The 21129-nt window shown below is 43.7% G+C and overlaps 1 protein-coding gene and 2 pseudogenes across 7 annotated transcripts in view; 2 read left to right on the top strand and 1 right to left on the bottom strand.

Moving 5' to 3' along the window:
• The window catches only part of TPM1 (tropomyosin 1), a 43992-nt gene extending 27430 nt beyond the window's left edge, over nucleotides 1-16562 (top strand). For 6 of the 7 annotated variants that reach the window (XM_086959454.1, XM_086959457.1, XM_086959455.1 and 3 more), the window contains one exon: nucleotides 15651-16562. In XM_086959454.1, the coding sequence (XP_086815580.1) occupies nucleotides 15651-15733 (83 nt within the window). In that variant the 3' untranslated portion in view covers nucleotides 15734-16562. The remainder of the gene's footprint in view (nucleotides 1-15650) is intronic. The other variant, XM_086959463.1, reaches the window with a different exon arrangement.
• On the top strand, nucleotides 13289-13822 carry LOC147729150 (cytochrome c oxidase subunit 6B1 pseudogene; annotated as a pseudogene).
• A 1720-nt stretch (nucleotides 16563-18282) lies between the features above and the next one.
• On the bottom strand, nucleotides 18283-18987 carry LOC147729148 (uncharacterized; annotated as a pseudogene).
• Nucleotides 18988-21129: the final 2142 nt, after the last annotated feature.

Here is a 21129-nt window from a genome sequence, read left to right as displayed (position 1 = left end):
TGGACTTTATTTTTTAGAGACCAATTAGGTTCCTCCTCAGCCTCACTCAGTTCTGGGACCCCCGCCATGACCACCACATAGGGGCTTGCCTCAGGAGGCAAGTTCACCGGTCGTCTCCTATGTGGGCCGCCGCCATTGCTGTTCTTATTTGGCTGCATCGTGTGGTCCCTGGAAAAAGTGGGCCCCTCTTTGTTAGCTTCGTGGTGAGGGAGTCAGACTTAGATTTTGTGTTAGTCACAGTTGCTAATGGTATTTTGGTAACTGGAGCAGTGGGTTTGTACTTGCGTTAGTTCCCCCTACTTTATTAGACCCCCTTGAATTTACCTATCTGTTTTTCAATGCGAGCTAATCTTGTCTCGATGGGGGTGAGGTAAAGTTTAAAAAGTTCTGCAATCCTGGGTAGGAGTGAAATGTTTACCTCATCGCCCCTAACGCTGATCGGGTCTAAGATGTCCGAAGCTTCTGCGTTCACACTAAAGGTTGCTTCGTTTATAGGGGCGGTACCGGGAGGATCAGTAGCTATAGACCAGTTTTGGGCAGAGGCCAGAGGGGCTTTTCTCAGTTGTTTACCCCTCTCCCTTCATTTTTAGGGTTAGGTTTTTTGGGAATGGCTCCCTCCCTCCTGGCCTTCAGCTGGGTGTTACTCAAATCAGTAGGGAGGGTAATGTCAACTAGGTCTAAGGGTTTTATTCAGATCCGCACTTTATTGAGGGTCTAATGAGAGATGGGATACTGATAGGTCTACCGTAGCTGGTAGGCTCTGTCTATGGGCGTGAATATCTGCATTGGTTGTTGTAGGGGTTTCTAAGGTAGCCCGAGCCTTAGGTTGTTCAGGAGTTTTGGCTGTGGCAAACTGACCCATAGAGGATCTTTTAGCAAGCACTAGATCTTGGGATACTATTCTTTCCAAAGAGGTAATTTCCTGGTCTATAAAGGAATTAGCCCTTAGAAGGAAGTTGTCTAATGTGCCTGTTTGTGGCAGACCCCCGCTGCGGTTTTACTTCTAGACCCTCTTGTGCAGATGATTAGGATAGATAACTAACCCACAAGACTCAACAGAATGAATGTTCCTTAGTACAAACCAGTATGTATGAAACTAATGTTGAACAAACACCTACATGTGGGACCAGTTGCAAATCAGGAGTTGGGGTGGGTGGCCCAGCCCGGCCCGGCCTTACACGGTCGATAACGGGCCCGCCCTTGGCCTGGGCTAGCCCCGGGATGCGCGGTGACAGTCCGATGTAGCGAGAAAAAGGAGGCGGGGCACGCTCTGGAAGAGGCACCAGCTGTGGGTAGTTGATGGAATGCTGGTCCTCGCAGTCCCGGTCTCCCGCTCTTACTCCTCAAGGTCTGGCAAGTCCGGGGAATTCACAGCCACCCAGTAGCCCTCGATATCCAGACAGCAGGGAATCAAATCGGCGGCAAGCAGGGAAGAAAAACGCCAGCACACAGTCCTGCTGCGAGCGGCACACCATAAGTTACTTTTATGCATCTAATGATTAAAATTTCATTTTTAGAAAATCTTTTTGTAATTTCAACCGATTTCCTTTAAATACACATAAAAAAAAAAATTCACCCCTCTACATGCTAGTGGGATTGAGGTTCCGCTTAGCCAGGTGATTACTGCTTCTCTGCATGAGCGTATATTCAAATATTTCAGTAGAGATTTTAAAAGTGCTTTCCGTTCTTTTATTAAGACAGGGCATACACAAAATGTGTTGAATGGATCCCTCTTTATAACCGCATAGTCTGCCGTCTCGATTTACCCTTTTATGCTTCCATCCTGGGATTAAGTCTGGTTTTCCACATGCCCAGCCGCAGCCTCATAAATTGATGTTTGAGTACGTGAGAAATATGCTGATAGATATTCCTGGGGCTTATTTTTCCCATATGAGTTAATGACTGTCCAGGCATGCCGTCTCTGTAGTAGGGTATTCTCGTCCTTTGAATGAGACAAACCTTTTATTGTGATGTTAATTAGTTTGTTGAATTCCTTTTTTCCTATGCTAAGATTCCAAATATCTAAAGCGGAGAGGTCAGTTATCACCTGGTTTAGGTAACTACCCCAGGAACCTTGTGTGTTCTTTCCTTTTTGACTTTCTATTTCTTTCCAGCATAGATGATCTATAGTTCCACTAGCAGAGGCACGCAACCTCCAGCACAGTTTTTATAAAATCTCCTTTGCTGCGAAATTCCTGGTTTAATAAGCCAAACTCTAGCCGCACCTGAGCAGGCGATGCGCTTTGCTGGATATGGATGACTTTTTTTTTTTTAATATACTTTTGTTTTGAATTTCGTTTAAAACTGTAATTTCACATCCTTTCATAAATTGCCACGTGATGGACAGCTTAATTTCTTTTTTAATACATTGAAGCCATGGATCAGATTTTGACTACATTGAAATGAGCTGTGATTTGTAGGTTAATTTTCGTTCTACCATAAATCCGAGATATTTGTATGAAGCAGCTATTTCTACTTTCTTCTGCTCTATATACCATGTGAATTTCTTGTTTTTGGCATCAACTAGCCGTACAACCTTTGTTTTTGTTAAATTCAGTTCTAGCCCTTGTGCTGTTAAATATTTGACTATGGCATTCATTCCTCTTTGGAGACCAATTTGCGTTTGAATTTGAAGTACTAAATCATCAGCGTATTGAAGACACCTAATTTCCTCATTACCAATCGATGGAGGGTGACTATTGATTTCCAAAAGGGCATCTTCAAGGTCAGATATGTACAGGTTAAAAAGAGTAGGGGCTAACACGCACCCCTGTTTCAGGCCATTTTGGGTGTTTATTTTCTTAGTTGCCCACCGGCCATCTCCTACCTTTACCAGGCTCCATGTACACTAATATAATTATCTGATGGCCTTTAACAGATTTATAGGGATGCCCCAGCTGGTGAGTTTTTCCCAAAGAATTTCACGGGGCACGCTGTCTAAGGGTTGCTTGAGGTCCACAAAACAGGCAAACAGGCAGTTTTTTTTATTTGGCTTTTTCGGCTAACAATGTTAATGCCATTAGATTTGTTAAAGTTCCTGCACCCACCCGAAACCCTGTTTGAGATCTCGGGATGCGGTTATTTTCATCGGACCATTTTTTTTGTTTGGTTAGTCGGCAACTTGCATATAGCTTCGCTTCGACATAAATTAAGGCAATAAATCTATAATTGATCGGCATTGATGACTTTACCCCTTTGAAAATTGGCTGTATGATACTTCCCCTCCAGGATTCAGGGATTCCATTTGTTTCAAACAATTCATTAAAGAGTGGGGAAAAATAATGAGCCCAATATGAAGCTTCTCCCTTGAAGAGGGCATTTGGAATGCAATTTGGTCCTGGCGCGCCCTCCAAGTTTAGCTTCCTGATGATTTTTATTGGTTCGCTTACTTCTATTAAGTTGTCGGAGCTTTTATTTTTTGGGGGAGATAAGTTTGTTCGCATTTAGGCCCGCAGGGAGACTTTGGGCTTTTTGAACACTAGTATAGTCACCTGCTGATTTTGCGGAATAAAGCCCTTTAAAATCCACGTTCAGTAAATTGTCTTTCGATAAACGTAGCACATTTTGTAGGAAACTAGATTGTGCACGCCGTAACAATGGCTGTGTAACACACCACAATGTTTCGTCTTCGATTAAAAACTCCCAGCCTAGTCTTTTCTTAAGGGCAGGCTGGAAAATGAGAAGTACAAACCTCTCTTCCTTGGCCACAACGTCTAAGTAATCAGAGCAATTTGTTTAGCACGTGCTGGCCTAATTGATCTCTACATCCAGTCAACCCTCTGTGTGGCCACAAACTCTTGTCCCTGATTTTTATTAACTAGGAGTGGGGTCACTCCTATCCTTATCCTCGAACGTTTTACTTGGCTGCTGCATAGGCCTTCAGGTTCTACCATGGTAGTTCTAGATCTTTCTTCAAAATTCCAGCTCTTCTGCCCATGGAAGATCTCCCTCCCAGGAAGTGCTTAGTTTACAACTATCCAAGAGACTTCTGTTCTGAGCTGTGACGGAAGCCTTGCACTGCTTAATCTGAAAAGAACCAAGGCGATTTGGCTGATTAAATGTTCCTGCTTTGTTTGCTGGTGCAAGTCTGCATGTCCAACTTGTATACATGTGTTGCTGGAGTTTATAGATGCTTGATCTGATCTTTGCCTGATGGCTCTACTGATGCAAATTTCCTTCAACGTAAAGGACACCAACTGATAAAGCAATCGATGTCTTTAGCTTATCCCCCAACCTTTATTTTCCTTGGTTTGCAAGGGAAACCAATTGTGTACATCAGGTTTTTGTTTATGGCGATCTAGTCCTTCCCTGTTGCTGGATAATACTTAATTCCAGTACTATGCTGGAGTAGGGCTATGGGGGGAGTGAGTGAGGGGGAGGTAGGGGGGGGGTACTGGAGTGGTATATATCGGGGTTTGAATTAAAAAGGGGTTTAGGTTAGCTTTGAGAGGGTGTGGTCGTTTTTAAAAAAAAAAATTATTAGTTGTACGGCAAACAAAGCTTTTGGTTGGGAGATGTATGCAGCTTTAGAAAATGTTGGCTCATGCAAAGCCCTTTAGAATCCAATCTGTTAAGCCTTTTTGAATGCATCAGCCGAGAGCTTTGATCTTGCCAGATCTTGGTTCCATGTACTTCAGGCAGTGTTGCAGTTAATAGGTGCCCATGGGGAAAATTCACTTTATTGAAGGTCTAAATGGTTGTGCGTTGGGCTAGTGGAGTCTTCTCTCTGCAGCAGCGGTCTTTGTTACCTACAGTGCATGATTCATGATTTGCTACAACAAATATTGGTTTTCACATACAAATCACGCACACCTCTTAGATCTTCAGCTCTCCTCTGTTCTGCAGCATGTCAGACTTCGACACATTACTCTTCCTAGTCAAAACCATGCTGCTGTAAAGTTGCTATTCCTGTTTCGGCCTTTGCACCGTAGGTCGGCCTAGTCATTAATGCCTTTATGTATGTATTTTGGGGGAGGTGGGGGGCAAAGAGGGATTGTCTCCCTCCTACCAGTATTTTTTTTCCAAATATGCACCGAGCTCCTGCTGGATATGATGGGCAGACCACTCTAATTTCATATCTTACTCATGATTCTCCGGCCATGCTTCCAATGTTCCCATGACCCATCTGAGGCCTAGGACCAGGCATGCAATTGATCTTTGGATACAATTTTGTTGATTGAAACCCGATGACTTGGGCTAGTCTGTCACTTTAGGACTGATTGCATATTTCCAGGCACCTGGACTAACTCCTATCTTATAACACTGTCATACGTTCCAATAAGTTATATTTTCACTTAAGATTAGATAAAGTATATCTCTGCTGTCCTTTTAATGCTTGGCTCCTATGTAGTCTTTGTGTTCTCCCTGTTGCTCAAAGAAGCTGTATCTGAGGAAGGGTGACCTCTAGCAGCTTGTTACAAAATTCCTATTAGGAGGATCTGAACTTCATAATAAAGGGAGATTAAGTCTTTTGAGTGGAAGTTACTTGAATCAAGATTCAAAGACCTCCTTATTCACAGCAAACGGTTCTGGTCATGCAAGCCTTGAGGGTTGCTACAATTCTGAACCGGCTTGTTTCTACATGTATCCTGCTTCTCTTTGGCCAGTCTCAATCGCATCTTGGCCCTGTTGTAGCTTCCATGTAATGTTTGTCTTCTAGCTCGTGCCCAAATAGGCTCTTGTATACTGTTACATGATGGTGTGATGCCTGCAGAGATGCAACTCCACATCCTGGCTTTTTGGGCCATTAAATCCCCCTCCAAATTGAGGCACTCTAGTCTCTAGCCTAACACGTGTAGTGTAACTGCTAGTGTCTTTACCACAAAGTGTGTTTATGGGAATTATTTTTTCTTCTTAGTTTCAGCTTTTTTGAAGTCCCTCCAGAAAGGATGTAAATGAGAACTGATTGTGCACGTGTTAATAGCAGTTGAGGGTTCACTAATCCGTGAATATTTCACAAATCTCTCAGATGGGGCATGGAACCCATGAATCTTGAGTCTGAAGCCGGTTCTATCGCTGGAAAACCATTCTGCCAGGAGATGGCTGTGCTAAAATGCTATGCAATTGAGGGGCTCAAGCAAGACTCGATTATGCAATTGAAGATTCCTCACATAGTACAAATAAAATTCTTTGCTTTATAAAGTGCTCTGAAAAATAGACCGTTTGCAGTCATTAAAAGTATTCTGACGCATCACTTGTAAATCCCAAACGTTAATGATGGGGACCGAATATTTATGCAAGAGAATACGGATCAATGGATATTTTTTAGTTTAACTATGCCTCTGAAGAATATGCTTCAGTTTTTGGTTTTGTTTAACTTGAAATCACCAATTGATTGAGTTTTGCGGAAGGGATTGTATTACTCAGTTTGCTTCCTCTTTACAACTCGCACTGCCCCAAGTTTAATTTCTCTTTATTTGATAACTTTGCAGAGACTGATTTATGCAGCGCCTGCACCATAGTTCCATTTGTTTGTCAGTTGATGGCCGTGACACGTACTATTTAGAGAAGCTGTAATTTCAGCTAAAATTTTACATAATGCAGTGATCTCTGGTCGAACATTTTGTTTGTTCACTGGGTAACTCATGACCTAGTTGCAGGTACTAGGTATTTAGCTAGTTGGTAAGGAAATAAATCTGTGAGGGCCAACGTGACACTAATTGAGCTTTATGAAGGGTGTCATGTGAACCACATTCGATGTTCCTTGTGTCAATCTATTCTCTATGTAGAAGATGATTACTTCAGTCCGAGGAGGCCACAAACTGTGCCATGGGTCTGTGGTCTCTTCATAGCCTTTGGTTGGTAGATTTGCATATCAACTTGTACTTAAGCTCTGGTATCCAGTTGCCTGGCCAACTTATAACACGACCGTAACATAATTGGAAACATTTGGTTTCCACCCTGCTCTGAATGTCATTGTGTTCCACTAGGTTGTACATGACCCGAACCTACCAGAGGAGAGATGTATGGTATTAAGCATTCCTCCATCGTGCATTATAAGCCTATTGCAAGTCACTGAGGCGAACCATTTTAATATAAAGGAATGAGGATTAAAACCAACTTCTTTTAAGGTTATGCGCTCCGATGTGACTTGCAATATCCTAATCTGTGGCAGAGTACTTTATTTCTTTATTATACGTGGTCCCGCAATCGCCTTTTCCACAAACCACTTACATTCTAGGTACCTAGGTCTTTTGTGCGAAACAGTATGCAAACATGAAAAATAAAAATGGAGACTCTACTGCAAAATTACACATCAAAAAAGCAGTTGGATATTTGTTGCAAAAAAGAGAGCATTAGTTTACAAGTCTTTTTTAAAAAGCTCTGAATGCGTTGATTCCATCTCTATAATTAAGTAATGAAGGCAAGAAATAAATGTTATGAATCTCTTCTGCTTGTCACTGTACAGTTAGAAAAAGAGCAGAAGCAACGTTTCATTTAGTTTTTTCAAAAGCAGCTTCAATAATGCTCTGATAGGCCTGTCTCCTCCTCCCCTATATCTCTTCGAGACATGTTCATACTTTGTGGGCTTACAAACCGCTCACTGATTTTAAATTTGTTTGTCCTTTAAAAATTCTGTCTTCCAAGGGGTTTTGTCCCTCCTTTTCGTTGTTTCCTCCCATGGAGCAGGCCACCCATTATTTGTAACCTTTACTTGTCTCACTTAGTTTCTGACTCACTTAAAAAATAAACAAAAAAAATTCTAAACTAGCACATCATAAGCGTTGGCACGTTTCGGTTGCTCCGCATGCCGCACTGTAGGAAGGTGGATACCGGACTATGGTTACCCCAGATTTTTTTGCCTAGTGTTTGGCTGGTTTTCGACTTAGCCTGGGGCCCCGATTGGCAAGATCCCAGGCCAACTATCTGCTCGCTTTAAGGATTCCATGTACCCTAGTTACATCTCCAATTGGGATTGGGTCACCTTATCAGCCCCTGTACAGTGTACTATAGGTATCCAGGGCATAGGTGCATCCAAGGCCTACAAGGGGCGGCAGCATATCTTTTGCCACCCCTGGCTGTCCATCCAAACTGACACAATTGGCTGATCACTCAGCTGAGGCAAGGTGGTGTAATCACCCATTGCTTAGATATAGTATACCTATGTCTAAACCTATATCTGGACACCTATGCACCTATAAGTCACTCCTATGGCAGGCCTTAACAATCCTGGAGGCAGAGTGCTTGGTTTTATGTGAGATGGTGCTCTAGCATGAGCTGAGCCTGTCCACAGCTTTCTGAGCCATGTCCTTATAGCTGTTCTATATTGCCATACCATGTACTCAAGTGCATTATGAACCTTGCGGTTCAATTTTAACTTTAATTTGGCTTTATCAAAACATGTTGTGTATACGCTTTGTAATACTACCCTCTCGCCAGTCCTGGCGACGGGGGTAGCATTCCACCCTTCTAGAGGAAGAAAACATGTTACTCTCCTTAAACGCGGTTAAATCTAGCCAGAGCCTCGGCATCACAAAATGGATGCTGCTGCCACAGACACAAGTCTGAACCCCTGAGGCTGACCGAAACTCTGGCAGGGGAGGCCTGGACAAAAGGTTTCCAGTCACAGGGAGGTGCTAGCACCACACCACCCAGACGGGAGATAGTGGATTGGGGCAGGGAGGGCTGAATGAAACTACACACTGCCTGGGGCACACAAGGTGTCCCATGCTAAGTCCAGTTCAAACCGGTGCTGGGGCACTCCAGCCCCAGCTCTGGCGCGAAACTGGACATAGGGAAAGGGGTGTAACCACCCCCTTCCTGGGTCCCACCCATAGGAGGGACCTAGCAGGTGATCCAGCCCCTTGATTTGGAATTAAGCAGGTGATCCAGCCCCTTGATTTGGAATTAAGGTAGGAGCTGTGCCCATAGACATTAGATCATCCTGACTGAAACTTTGATACGAAACTCTGGACCCTTCGACATCTTACTCGACGTAGAAGACTGAAGAATCTCCCTTGTGGTCAAGGAGTGACCACCCTGCACAAGCAGGTACCATCAAAGGTTTTCGTTGTTGTTGCTCCCACCAGAGCTCGAACGACTGAGACAGACAAGACCTGGACTCCCAGACTTCCAATAGCCTGATCCACAATCCCAGCAAAGCGGAGAACCTTGGAGGCGACGTGGGACCGGCTATCTTGGAAAGCCAGCGAAGTGCTTCCTGTGCAGCTCCAGATGCACCCTCGAAGCTGTGCATTGGGGATTGAGAAGCCCCAGCCCAGAGCAGCCTTTGCACTGAAGATCACCTCTCCATACTCAGTGCTGCGTGGGGCCCTTTTGCAATTTTCCTGCTTGACGCATTGTCCAGTCACTTGCACGTTGGCTAGTGGCCTCTGTGACGACGAACCTTCACATTTTCACTGCTGGTCTGGTTGCTCCAGACTGGCCCCTGCTCCCCTGAAAAGGAGCAGCCCATCAGACCTTGCCGGTCTGATACAGAAGCCATCTTCGATTCCTGTGTGAGTTGCATTTGCCAAGGCCTGTTGACTTAGATTCGAGAACCGGCACCGCCGACAGCGAGAGCCTTCGTGGGACAGTCCGTGTCCACCTCCTGGTCGTTGTCGATACCTCCTGGTCCACGTGGCAGCGGATACCAGCTTCACGACATCACCTGATCGCAAACCGACATCGCCTGGTTCCTTCCTGGTCACTTGCTAGTGACCCAGACTCTGTCCCCTCTGCTTTCAGGTACTCAAATCTTCGATCCAACCGGGCTCTTCTCTCCTGGTTGCCTGCAGCACCTTTTCCTCCAGGCTCCATAGAATTCCGCGACTAAACCCGACGCACTTTGACACCTATGCACCCACTTCCTGTGGGTGAGGTAACTAGAGTACTCTGATGCTCCTGTAGTGGTTTACACCTTGTGTCCTAGTTTTAAGTGGTTACGTTTTAGTCCAGTTGGAAGACTCCCAAAACTGTTACTTTCTAACTTTTACGCACCATTGACTTCTATTGGTAAATGCATGTGCTTATAGACACTGCACCCGCATCCTGTGGGCCTCCCCCCCCCCCCCCCCCCCCCCCCCCCCCCCCCCCCGACCTAACCTTCGTTAGTCCAGTGTAGCCCCAGCGAGTCTCAAGGCCCTAGGCCTTACCATTGTTTGAGACGTGGTACTTATGGTTCTTATACCACTATTTTAGTATATGGTTTGAGTGGCCACCAGGGCCTATCCATATTTGTGCAACTTTTGTAGGTTATATGAAGTTCTTTGTGTAACGCTTGTACTTCTGTCCTCATAAGAGTACAGTGGATTATTCTAGTAATAAATACATATATTTTATAATATATAATTTGTGTGGTGTCCTTTCATTTGATGTTAATGGGATTGAATATGGTAAAACAGCTGGCTTCACATGCCCTCTTGAGTTTAGGCTAAGACTGCTTTTGTCCATGCTAGCATTAGGATAGCTGGTCTATAAGGTTGACTTGCAACCAATCACCATAGGGGTCGTTTGGACTGGGGCAAGGTGATCACTAGAATAGTGAATAGCATATACCAGGCCAACTTCTCACACACTTAATCTTTAATCCTAGCGGCTGCTTCAGGAGGCTGAATACCTTGCTTTTGTGCGGCTCACCCACCTACTAACCTTACCTCCGCTAATTGCTCACTACATGGTCCTGGTTTGCAGCTATCAATGGTGGTCGCTATTCAACAGCCTGTCTCGTTTCAGCCAGTCAAGGGCTAGATGGGAATAAGCTTGTGCCAGTCTTTTCCCCTCTGCCCCACCCCCTTACCACCTACTCCAACCAGGGGTTTGTTTTTGGGGGGGGGGGGGTTGTCTCCACTTTTTGTTCATGCTTTTCTTTATTTCCAGCAGTTGAAATCTGAGAAATACTCTGTTACATTGATGCTTCTTTGTGGAGCAAGTCTTTTGTACTTTTATTATTTTTTTATTATTTACTCTTGGAAAGATTGATCTAAGAAGGGGGGCCAGCTCATGGTGCCAATAAGCTCATCTAACTGGAGCATATACTCTTCTGCCACTATATAACTGTTGCAGTAAAAAATAACTTTTAGATAGTTAACCCCTTGGCTGCTGCCGTCAGGCAACGGTCGTCGCGTGCACTACCTTGGTAGTGCTGCGAACGTCCGTTGGCCGACGCTGCCCCACCCGTTTTTCGAACGTTCAGCACTGGAGCTGAACGTTCGACGCAGTCATGGTGTTAAGGGATTCTGATCCCCAAACATGTTTTGTGCTATTTCAATAACTTAAAATTCGAGCGTGTTTTTGAAACTGTTGTAATTAATGTATTACAGGTATAGTAAACATTCTAATTTGGTTTCCCTACTTGTTTGCCTTGTATGGTGTTAAATAATCCACCACTTCAAGATGGTGGCTTTGTTGCGTAACAAAGACCCAGCCTTCGACCAATTTTCGTTGACAGTCTTCAGTTGTAATTGGATGTTGAGCTTGCTGCCATGTGACCTAAAGTCATATGACAAACCTTTTTGGAAACTTCTCATAGAAGCTCATATGAGCCTAGGTCTGCAGGCACACTAGGGGAGCCTCTTTCCTTTGTACGGTGCGAGTGAGACTGTATGACCTATATCAAAGGTGGTGTATTTTTGGGGAACTTTATGAAGCCACGCCTGTGTGATACGACCAGTTGCAGAAATCACTTCTATTTACAATTGAACATTCCTTTAATGCCTACTTCTGCCGCATTATCTCTCAAACTACGCTTGGTTGGTATTCTCACTCCCAACGCTATATTGTCCCAATCCTCTTCCCTATCTGTGTCCGCCACTATCTCTTCATAACACCTGTGAGGTATATCAGATGTTTGTCATGCTCTTTACACACTTTACTGTTGCTTTCCATTATCGCAACATTTGTTAACGGGTTTCAAAATCGGTGGATTTTAATTTCTTATTAATATATATGTGAAGGGCGTTTTGATGGGATAAAAGTAAACCGAAGCAGCTTTTTATAAAATCTGGATTCTCACGTCCAGCTTTAGGAGTCTTGGTATGTATGCCCTTTCCTAACGTACAGTTCTGTTTTTAAGGTTTTACATTTCTCTCCCCCCGCCCTCAATCTCTTGGCACTGAACACACACCGGTTGTCAATGCTTATTAGTAAATGGGTTGTGCTGTGTCTAGGCATGTGTTACGGGTGGGCTATTTAAGCTAGATTTCGGTGTCCGTAATGGGACCTCTTTCATGCAGGTTTAAATTTTTTTATTTTTTTTATTAAACTACAAAAGCCCTCGCGTTATAAATAAACATAATACGTAAATAAATATAGTCCTTATATAGCGCACGGCTCTCCCCCGAAGGGGTCTCAGGGCGCTATACACATACTGCTGTGGAACCCTTCCTGGCCTTTCCCTGTAAAGTGCCCACTCCTGTGCACCCCAAGGTGAAGCCAGGCATCCTAGCACTGTTGGGGCCGTTGTGGAGATTAAGCAAGCTGTTGCCCAGAGTTGCAGAGTGGGACCCATGATTAGAATAGGCACCGCTCTAACCATTGCGCCACACTTGTCATAGTTTAGGTTGTTATTTCTGGTGTCTTCCCCACCCACCTACGGATTTATAATCTTTTGTTCTGTGCATTATTTCTATTGACACTCGGCACTATTGTTGAGAGTGCAGAATAGTATGCATTCTGCAGACCTGAAGAAAATTAGTCGATCCTCGCAAATGATGGACAAAAATGCCCAAGAAAATATGCATGGGAAGCGTAGGATGGGTGCTGCTGCAGAATCTCGAGTATAGCCTACTTGTCGAATGTCTCTTGTTTCCAGACCACCATGGTGGAATCCGTGTTTTTTTTTCTTCTTCGCCCTGCCCCCCTTCCTCACGGACTTATTCAGTGCGGGAGGTTACTCTGCATGTACAATTTGAGTATTTTTGCTGCTCATTCTGTCCTTATGTTTGATCTTTAAATGGTTCTTCCTCGGTTAACTAATGCATAGAACAGGCCAGCAATTATTTCACAAGACTGACTTTGCAGCAAAATACTTTGGTCTGGAACTCTAATGAGATTTCATACTCAAACTGACAGTGCCTTCCGTACCTGCTGCAGTACAGTTTTATTTTTGTATATTTTCCTTTTGGAAGATCTGAATCTGTCGCCTTAAACCAGTGCAAAAAATGCATCATTTTGCTACCTATGTAAGACCGCAAGGGGACACAAGTTGCCCAATTACTTTTTGTAGAAATCCATCTGCACCTCAGCTGAAGTGGAATAACGGACTATTGCTCAATATAGCGAACAACCGCTTTCCGTCTCTAAATCATTTTGTTTAATAGTTTTAACGAGTCTTGCTTCATGAATAACCTGCAGTATTTCTACTGTTTGTGTAACCCTATCGAAGCGGAGTCTTGCCCCTGGCTTGGTCTGCGTTCATCTTTTAAAGATTGAGAACTTCAAAACAGCACCGTTTGACGCCCGATTTCTAAATATTAACCAGTCAAGGAACTGCTATCAAAATTATCGTGACTACTACCGATGCAATAATGCACTGAGTGCCAAAGGAGTGGATACCAAGCCTTGTGAATGGTATTTTAAAGTGTACAAATGCTTGTGTCCTGTCTCGTGGGTGACGAAATGGGATGAGAAGAGAGCAGCTGGCACATTTCCAGGGAAGATTTAAGCAAAAGATTGCTACGAAGATTATTAAGCAATGTCTGACAATGCTGAACACTTGGGTTTAATGGTTCTCTTTATTGGTTGTGATAGTCTGGTGGATCAAATGTAAGAATTCGTAACGCGAGTAAATGTGCAAATAGAGCATTTGAGCCAAGGTGAACCCCTCGATTACACAAAGCTAAAGAACGAAATCAATAAAAGTGTTGCTCTAAAAAAAAAAAAAGTGATGTAATTCTGCTTACTTTTTATGGAAGCCCATCAGACCCTTTGACATCTGCTTGATCCATGTTTATTCTGGTGTCAATGGAACTTGTCCTATTACACAAGAAGACCAAATAGTGCAAAGTGTTGTTGCGTACTTGGTGCATTGGAAGGTGTTTTTTTTAGTTGGCCGTTCCTCCGTGATTTCCTGATCCTGTAAATTCTCCATGTCTGATTAGAAGTTCGATTGCTTTATAGCTTTGCCATGAGTGTTTAATCAAAGCCCGTCCATGCAGCCTATACATTCGACCTATTATGGCCCCATTTTTTTTTCATTTTTTTTAGCAGAGGCTTTGCTATTTTGGTCACAAACTTTGTAATTCTTGACAATGATGATCAATGGGGAATGGGCAGAGAAGGCTAAATGTAAAACCAGTTAATAGCTTATTCTGGAGGTCATCTTACCCATGAGCCTGGTGTCATTGGTTTGCAATCTGCATAGTGAATGAGCACTAGCGGTAAGTATTTATGTTTACATTTATTCACTTTCCTGTAACCCTTTTCGCTTTCTTCCCACTTGTATCTTGACAACTTCTAACTGTGCAAACTCTTAGCTGCTCTGTAGGCGTTTTTCCATCTGTACAGGGAAGTCTGGTGGCCAAATTGGAACCACGGTAAAAACTTTTTTTCCTGCTGTGTGGTCTTCTGCATCTTTCTGTAATCTGAATTCCCTGTCTTTATTACACTTCCTGTTGGTCTGGTTTCTGCTATCTAATCATTGCTCCTGCCTTTCTTTCTTTTTTTCCTTTTAACCTGCTTGCTGACTGTACAGACCAACTCTACCAGCAACTTGAGCAAAACAGGAGTCTGACTAATGAACTAAAACTGGCCTTGAATGAGGATTAAACTGCAGTGTCAATGAGTTGCGACTGTAATGCATAACCTGCTCGACTTGCCTAGAGTTCATCTTAGCGAGATGTACTAAGGCATGTGCGGTGCTTTGCTGGAACCTTGGGATGCAGGCCCTATGATGAAGGGGGTGGGAGGTTAATGGAGTGCAGTTGCCATAAGGGTAGGTTTTTTTTTTTTTTTTTTTGGTCTGTCCAAATGACGCGCTATGTCCTGGTAAACAAATTCTACAGGTTGTCCTATTTGGATGTGTAACTTATTTCTCATCGTCCTAGAAGTTACTTTTTACAATGACTTTAAGGTTCCCAAATACTTGCTTCCTGAATATGAATGATAGTGGTTTATGATGTGGGGGTCCTTTTTAAAAAAAAAAAAAAAATTATTGGGAAGTGTAAGGCAAACTTGCACGTCTGAGCGGTGTTTCTGCTACTGTGTACAAAGGCCTGAATTGGGCTTGTAATTACTAAATCCAATGTTGCTGTTGAAATTAATTGTGCATGCAGTTTGTTTTGTGTCCTTTTTTTGGGGTGGGGTGGGGGGGGGGGGGGGTTGGTTTGGTACAGCTGCACTCTCCCAAAAAGATCTCACTTTTCAGAAAGTTTGTTTAAAGTTTTCAAAGCTTGAAGTAGAATCTGTAAGATGTGTCCTCATATAGGAATTGCTATCTGGAGGTTTGACTTATTCCTGAAATTGGATCTCGCCAAAAGCGTTCTCAGTTGCTAGTTGGTGTACTTTCCGACGTGAGATTTTTTTTGGGGGGGGACAGCAGTTCCAATACTAATGATGGTGGGTTTAGTAGATGCATGACTGTGGAACTGAAATGTCATGAGCACGCACTTGAAAGAACCATTGCATGCTTTTGGTCGTCAGAATAGGCGTTCTTGAAAGTAAAAGAATGCAATATTCATGGATGGATTTTTTTTTTTTTAATTCCTTCACAGAGAAAGTGGCGCATGCCAAAGAAGAGAACCTTGGCATGCACCAGATGCTGGACCAGACTTTACTGGAGTTAAATAACTTGTGAAAAAAACTGCCCTTACTACCGCCACACTTGTTTTTTTTGTTACACCTGCTTGCCAAAAGTCCCAGTACGTTTTTGTTTTTTTTTTTATTAAAGAAAAGCAAGTTAGTTCTCACGAGCATCTGCCAATCGTCCAGTTTGCGGGATGCTGGGCGAGCTATGAAAGGCAAGCAGTCGGAGTTCAGCCGCTCCAGATTGAATGTGCCCTTTTGAGAGATGTTGCCTAATGCTTGTTTAGAGTGTTGCAACGGAATCCTTGCAGACAGCGTTCAGGAATCAAGAGGCAACGGTTGTAATCCCCGGCTCCAGCGTTTTCCTATCACCAGATAAATGTGGGGCGGCGTTGATTTAGGAAACCAGATCATGGATTGGTGCTACTTCAGACGGTAGACAAGATTGTCATAAAACCTTTTGATATTGTACAATGACAAGAGCTTCATAAAATAGTTTTCTTCAGCAGAGTAATGTGTTTTTATGGGTTTTATTCAGCTGTGAACTTGATCTGTGCCTATAGGTACAAAAAAAGGAATTTGTTGCCACCAAATATTTAAATGTCTAAATTCCTGCAAAGTGTACCTGCACCTCATTAAAATTTGTAGGACCATGTTCGAGCATGAATTTGCATTCCATTGTGTTTTAACCAGTGAAAAGAAGTGTTCCGTTACATTTTGGGAGGGTCTAGAATTTGGAGAGACCATTAAAGTGTATTTTATTGGTGTTTGGGATAGTAAATTGGTATGACATCACTTTAATTGACACTTGTTTTAGAAGAAACATGTATACATTGTACAATGATATGGAATAAATATGCACACTTATGCAATTTTCTAAATTCTGGCTGATATTTGTTTTCCCTGTATTGTAACCAAAGAGTAGAGCCTATAGTCGGAACAAGTTTATTTAGGTCGAGCCTAGCGGCAGCGCGCATAGACTACTCACTCTGCTAGACATGCTGTTTTAGAGTATGCACTCTAAGCCCTGCCCAAGCTCCACCCATGTTTGTCATTGGCTTGTGTCATCGTTCTTCCTGAAAGCTGGCTTCTGATTTGTAAATAGGCTTGTTCCCTCTTTGGTACCGCCTTGTCAGCATTTGTTACTGCCCCGAACGACAACCTTTTACTTGTATTGCTTTGCCCACTTGCGTAATCTGAATTTACGCACACCACTTACTCACACAAACTCCAACACTCATCTGGAGGTAAAAATGAGCTTTATTAATATTGTAGGCAAAGGCAATAAGTCACTAAAGCTAATAATTTCTTAGGCACCGAGTGAAAGGCAATAAACAATGAATACACCACACTATATACATAAATATGAAACTGAATACAGGTATATAAACAGTTAATGTACAAAGCACCTCACCAGCTTCATTTGCAGCACCGGAGGCTTCAACATCCCTGGGCCAAGCACTGAAAACCAAGTCAGGAACCTGCAGACCAGGGCTCAGGGAGTAATCTCTTCGGGCACCAAAGTTGTCCCGCGAGTGCGTCCACTCCAAGACTGAGTTTCTAAGCTCCACCCCACAGACACCGCTTTTTATAGTTTAAATCAATGTTCGAGAAGCCTCTAGCAGGCGCTCTCGCCCATCTATTCGCAGGTGCTGGCCTCATCTCTGCATCAGACCCACCCAGACAGACCTGGCCAGATTCTGTTTGGGGAAAGGAATGTCTTTTGCCTCGGCACATCCCAATCTCCGGCCTTGGAGACTTGCACGGCCATCCTCCCTCTGTCCTAGCAATAAGTATGGAATGCATGAAAACACTCTGAAGGTACAACATAACCTCATGAGGCATCCTCACGAGATGCCTTGCACCTGCTTGTTCTGGTTTACGTGAATAACATGTTTATGTTACTGCTGAAGTGTAACTCCAGGTCAAGGCAGCACAAAATGGAAGTGCGATGCAACAAAATGGAAGATCAGAGCATTGCATGGAATCTAGGTTTACAGGTGATTTAGCACGTGTAAAATGGCAAATGCAGTACATTCCACCCCTTGACCTTCGATTCACCCATCATACCCCATTGGTCTAAATACCATGGATCTGGGACGAAAAAGGGAGAAAAGATTAGGAATGCATTGAATGCAACAACATAATGAGAAAAACACAAATAGTGACTATAATAACACCCAAGATATACCAAAGCTGTCCAAAATTAGGCAGCCACCCAAACCAATCCCACCAACCTTGGTCAACGTCTTGGGTAACCCCTTTCACTAAATCTTTCAAAGCATTAATATGTGCATGGATAGACTTAAAATGGTCAGATAAATTAAAACAACATAGCCCATCAAAGTCCTCGCAACAGTGGTTATGTTTTAGCTACAAATAGTCCACAGCTGCCCTATTTTGCAAAAACGCTTTTCTTGTTCCTTGAACATCTAATAATAATTCAGCTAAAGCGGCAGAAGTGTGATTGAGATTCTTTACAATTAAACAGGCAAGCTTGGCAATTGTTCTGGAATTATAAATGGACAGTCCTGGCACTCCCACAATGGAAAGGGCCAAACTAGTATATTCTGTTCTAGAAAGCAAATCAATATTGGAGTCTCAATCTTCAGGTAATTGAATAGCGGCTCTAGAAGAGCGAATACGTGTAACAGAATGCATGGGAAAAAGCATAAGACTTAATCGTGATAAGGCACAAGGTCCTCCAGTTATGTTGGCTGGTATGGAAGTGTATGAAATATTACCACACGAGAACAACCATCCTTTAGTTAATTTCACATGTTTAACATGGCTAGCGGCTAATACTGTGTGATTACAAACCATATAATTGGTAACATTATTACAAAAACTGTCATGTCGGGACTGACATAGTTTGTTGATCAGGGGTCAATTGTTTGCTTTTCTATAGTTTTAATTGGCCACACTTGCCAATCTTGGTAGGGTCACAAGTTAATTGATAGCAAACTTCTCCAGTAGAGATATTGTAGGTAACAATACTTGTCATGTTCCTCCAGAGGCTATCTGAAACCTCCGGGCAAAAGCGACAGTACTCGGACTCATATGTGTTTGAACATCACTTTCCTCCACTACCTCATCAAAGTTAGTTTGGTTGAAAATGTGCAGAAGCACCTGTGCAGGGGTAGGTACGGCAGCAAGACACGTTGATATCATATCAGCTGTACTCTGAAGATTTCTCATACAGAAGTGGGAAATGTTCAGCACATTCCCGGCCAAGTAGGTCCAGATGTTATCCGGTTGCTGCAACAATGCTGTCATCCGACTCGGGCGGTTGATCCCCTTCGGCATCCCCGGGCCCTCTCGGACCCCTCCGGACATGCCCAAACACCAACCACACAGCGCAAGAATCGCAGCGGCAAGCCATACTATGATCTAGAAACAGAAAACAAACTGGTATAATCACTTTCGCAAAGAACATTTTTTAGCAGGTACATTTTCCCACTTTTCCTGTCCGGGTTTCATGATGACTAGGATGTTATCCCCGCCCTTAGCGATCAATTCTGCAGGTTCAGTAGGTTTGTTTGGGGACTCCACCCACAATTTTGCCCCTGGGTTCTTGTAAGTAGATCCGAACCCGCCCTTTCCTTGCACAGTTAGAAGGGCTGGGGCCACCCCCTTTATGACATTTCCTCCATACACCGGCATGATGACCATTTGGGCAACACGGTCACCAGGTTGCACAATCAGATCATTGTTTCCACTGTTCAATAGGATAACTTAAATCTCCCCCTGGTAATCTGCATCGACCACCCCTCCCAGAACCTGAATGCCTTTAAGAGCCAGCCCAGATCGAGGGGCGATTAGCCCGAAATGCTCTGGGGGGATTTGAACTCCAATTCCTGTCTCAATCAAGGTAATTTCTTGTGGTTGCAATCAATAGTTTCATAGCATGTAAATCAAGACCAGCAGCTTCTGGTGTGGCACGATATGGAGCCGTCTCCCAATACAGAATCTGGTTTGTGGCCACATGGGGCTTAATCTGCAAAGCTGGGGTCAACATGCGCATCAAAGGAGTCTCCGCATCAGCAAGGGGTCGGTTGTTTAAAATCTGCAATGCATCAGACAAGTGATCCCTCCACCCCTTCAATGACCCATCAGATGACTTTCAACTGCTTTCAGCAAACCATTCATTCTCCCAATCAAACCTGCTGCCTGTGGGTAATAGGGTATGTAATAGATCCATTCAATGTTATGCTGCACACAAATCTTGCACCATCTTTCCTTTAAAATGAGACCCATTGTCACTTTTGACCTGCAATGGAATTCCGTAATACAAGATCGACAAATTCAACGTTTTCAGAGTGTTAGACTGGGTTGCTCTCTTGCATGGAAAGGCGAAGTGGTAGCCAGAATATCCACCACCGTGCATGCATACTGACATCCTCAACTGATTGGCATCGGCCTGATGAAATCAATTTGCCATATCTGCCCTGGTAACTTCCCTCTGCCTAACTGGCCTCACTACCTGTGGAACTGGTCTCTGCTGAGTATGCTAACAAAAAGGACAGTGAATGATTGCAGTCTTGATCAAATCTAGGGGAATGTACATCCCTCTACTTTCAGCCCACCTGCTAGTGGCTCGCTCGCCCAAATGTCCACTTTTCTGGTGCGCCCATTTAGCCATGCCCGCCAAGTCAGAATCTTGCGTCTCCACCTCAGCGTCATGAATCTTCGCTTTTTGGTCTGCAAAGGAATTGCACCAACGCTCTGAGTCAGTCGGGCAATGAGCATCAACATGATAAACAGTAACTAATCTGGGACCACAATTCTCAAATTTCCTGCCACAACTAGTTTCCCCAAACCTCCCTATTGTGAATCATCCAATTGTGAGCATGCCATGTGGGAAGCCAGGTGGCTAACCCATTGGCGGTAGACCATGAATCAGTGTAAATGTGACATGTACCAGGGAGCTTTTGCTTTAATGCCTGGTAAACGGCATACAACTCTGCAAACTGACTACTTATTCCCTCTCCAGTAGTTGATGACAACTTTTTGGTCACTGGATTCTATGACACTGCCTTCCAATGTCTCTTGGACCCCACATATCTGGCTGAGCCATCTGTAAACCACACATGCTTTTTGTCCTCCGGACAACTCTGCAAAAACGCCCACCCCATATCACCGGGGACTCTCGCACTTTAGGTACATCTTGCAACATTTCTGCATCTGCTATGGGAGTCTGCGCCACTTGCTCATGCAGCACTGCGGTCCCCTTAGGACCAACTCGTGCTCTGTCTTGTATGTACCACTTCCATTTTATGACGCTAGCCTCCTGTGCATGCCCAATCCTGTGTGTCTTGGGTAAGCTCATCACCCATTGCATGCTAGGTATCTCAGGTCTCAAAAACACATTGTCCCCTAGGGTCAACTGCTCGGTATCCACCAGAGCCCAATAACATGCCAACAACTGCTTCTCAAAAGGCATATACC

Source organism: Lissotriton vulgaris, chromosome 2_2, assembly GCF_964263255.1.
Source record: "Lissotriton vulgaris chromosome 2_2, aLisVul1.2, whole genome shotgun sequence".
Lineage (NCBI taxonomy): Eukaryota > Metazoa > Chordata > Amphibia > Caudata > Salamandridae > Lissotriton > Lissotriton vulgaris.
The sequence above is the reverse complement of the archived record's forward strand: the minus strand, read 5'-3'. Positions and strand labels throughout refer to the sequence as shown.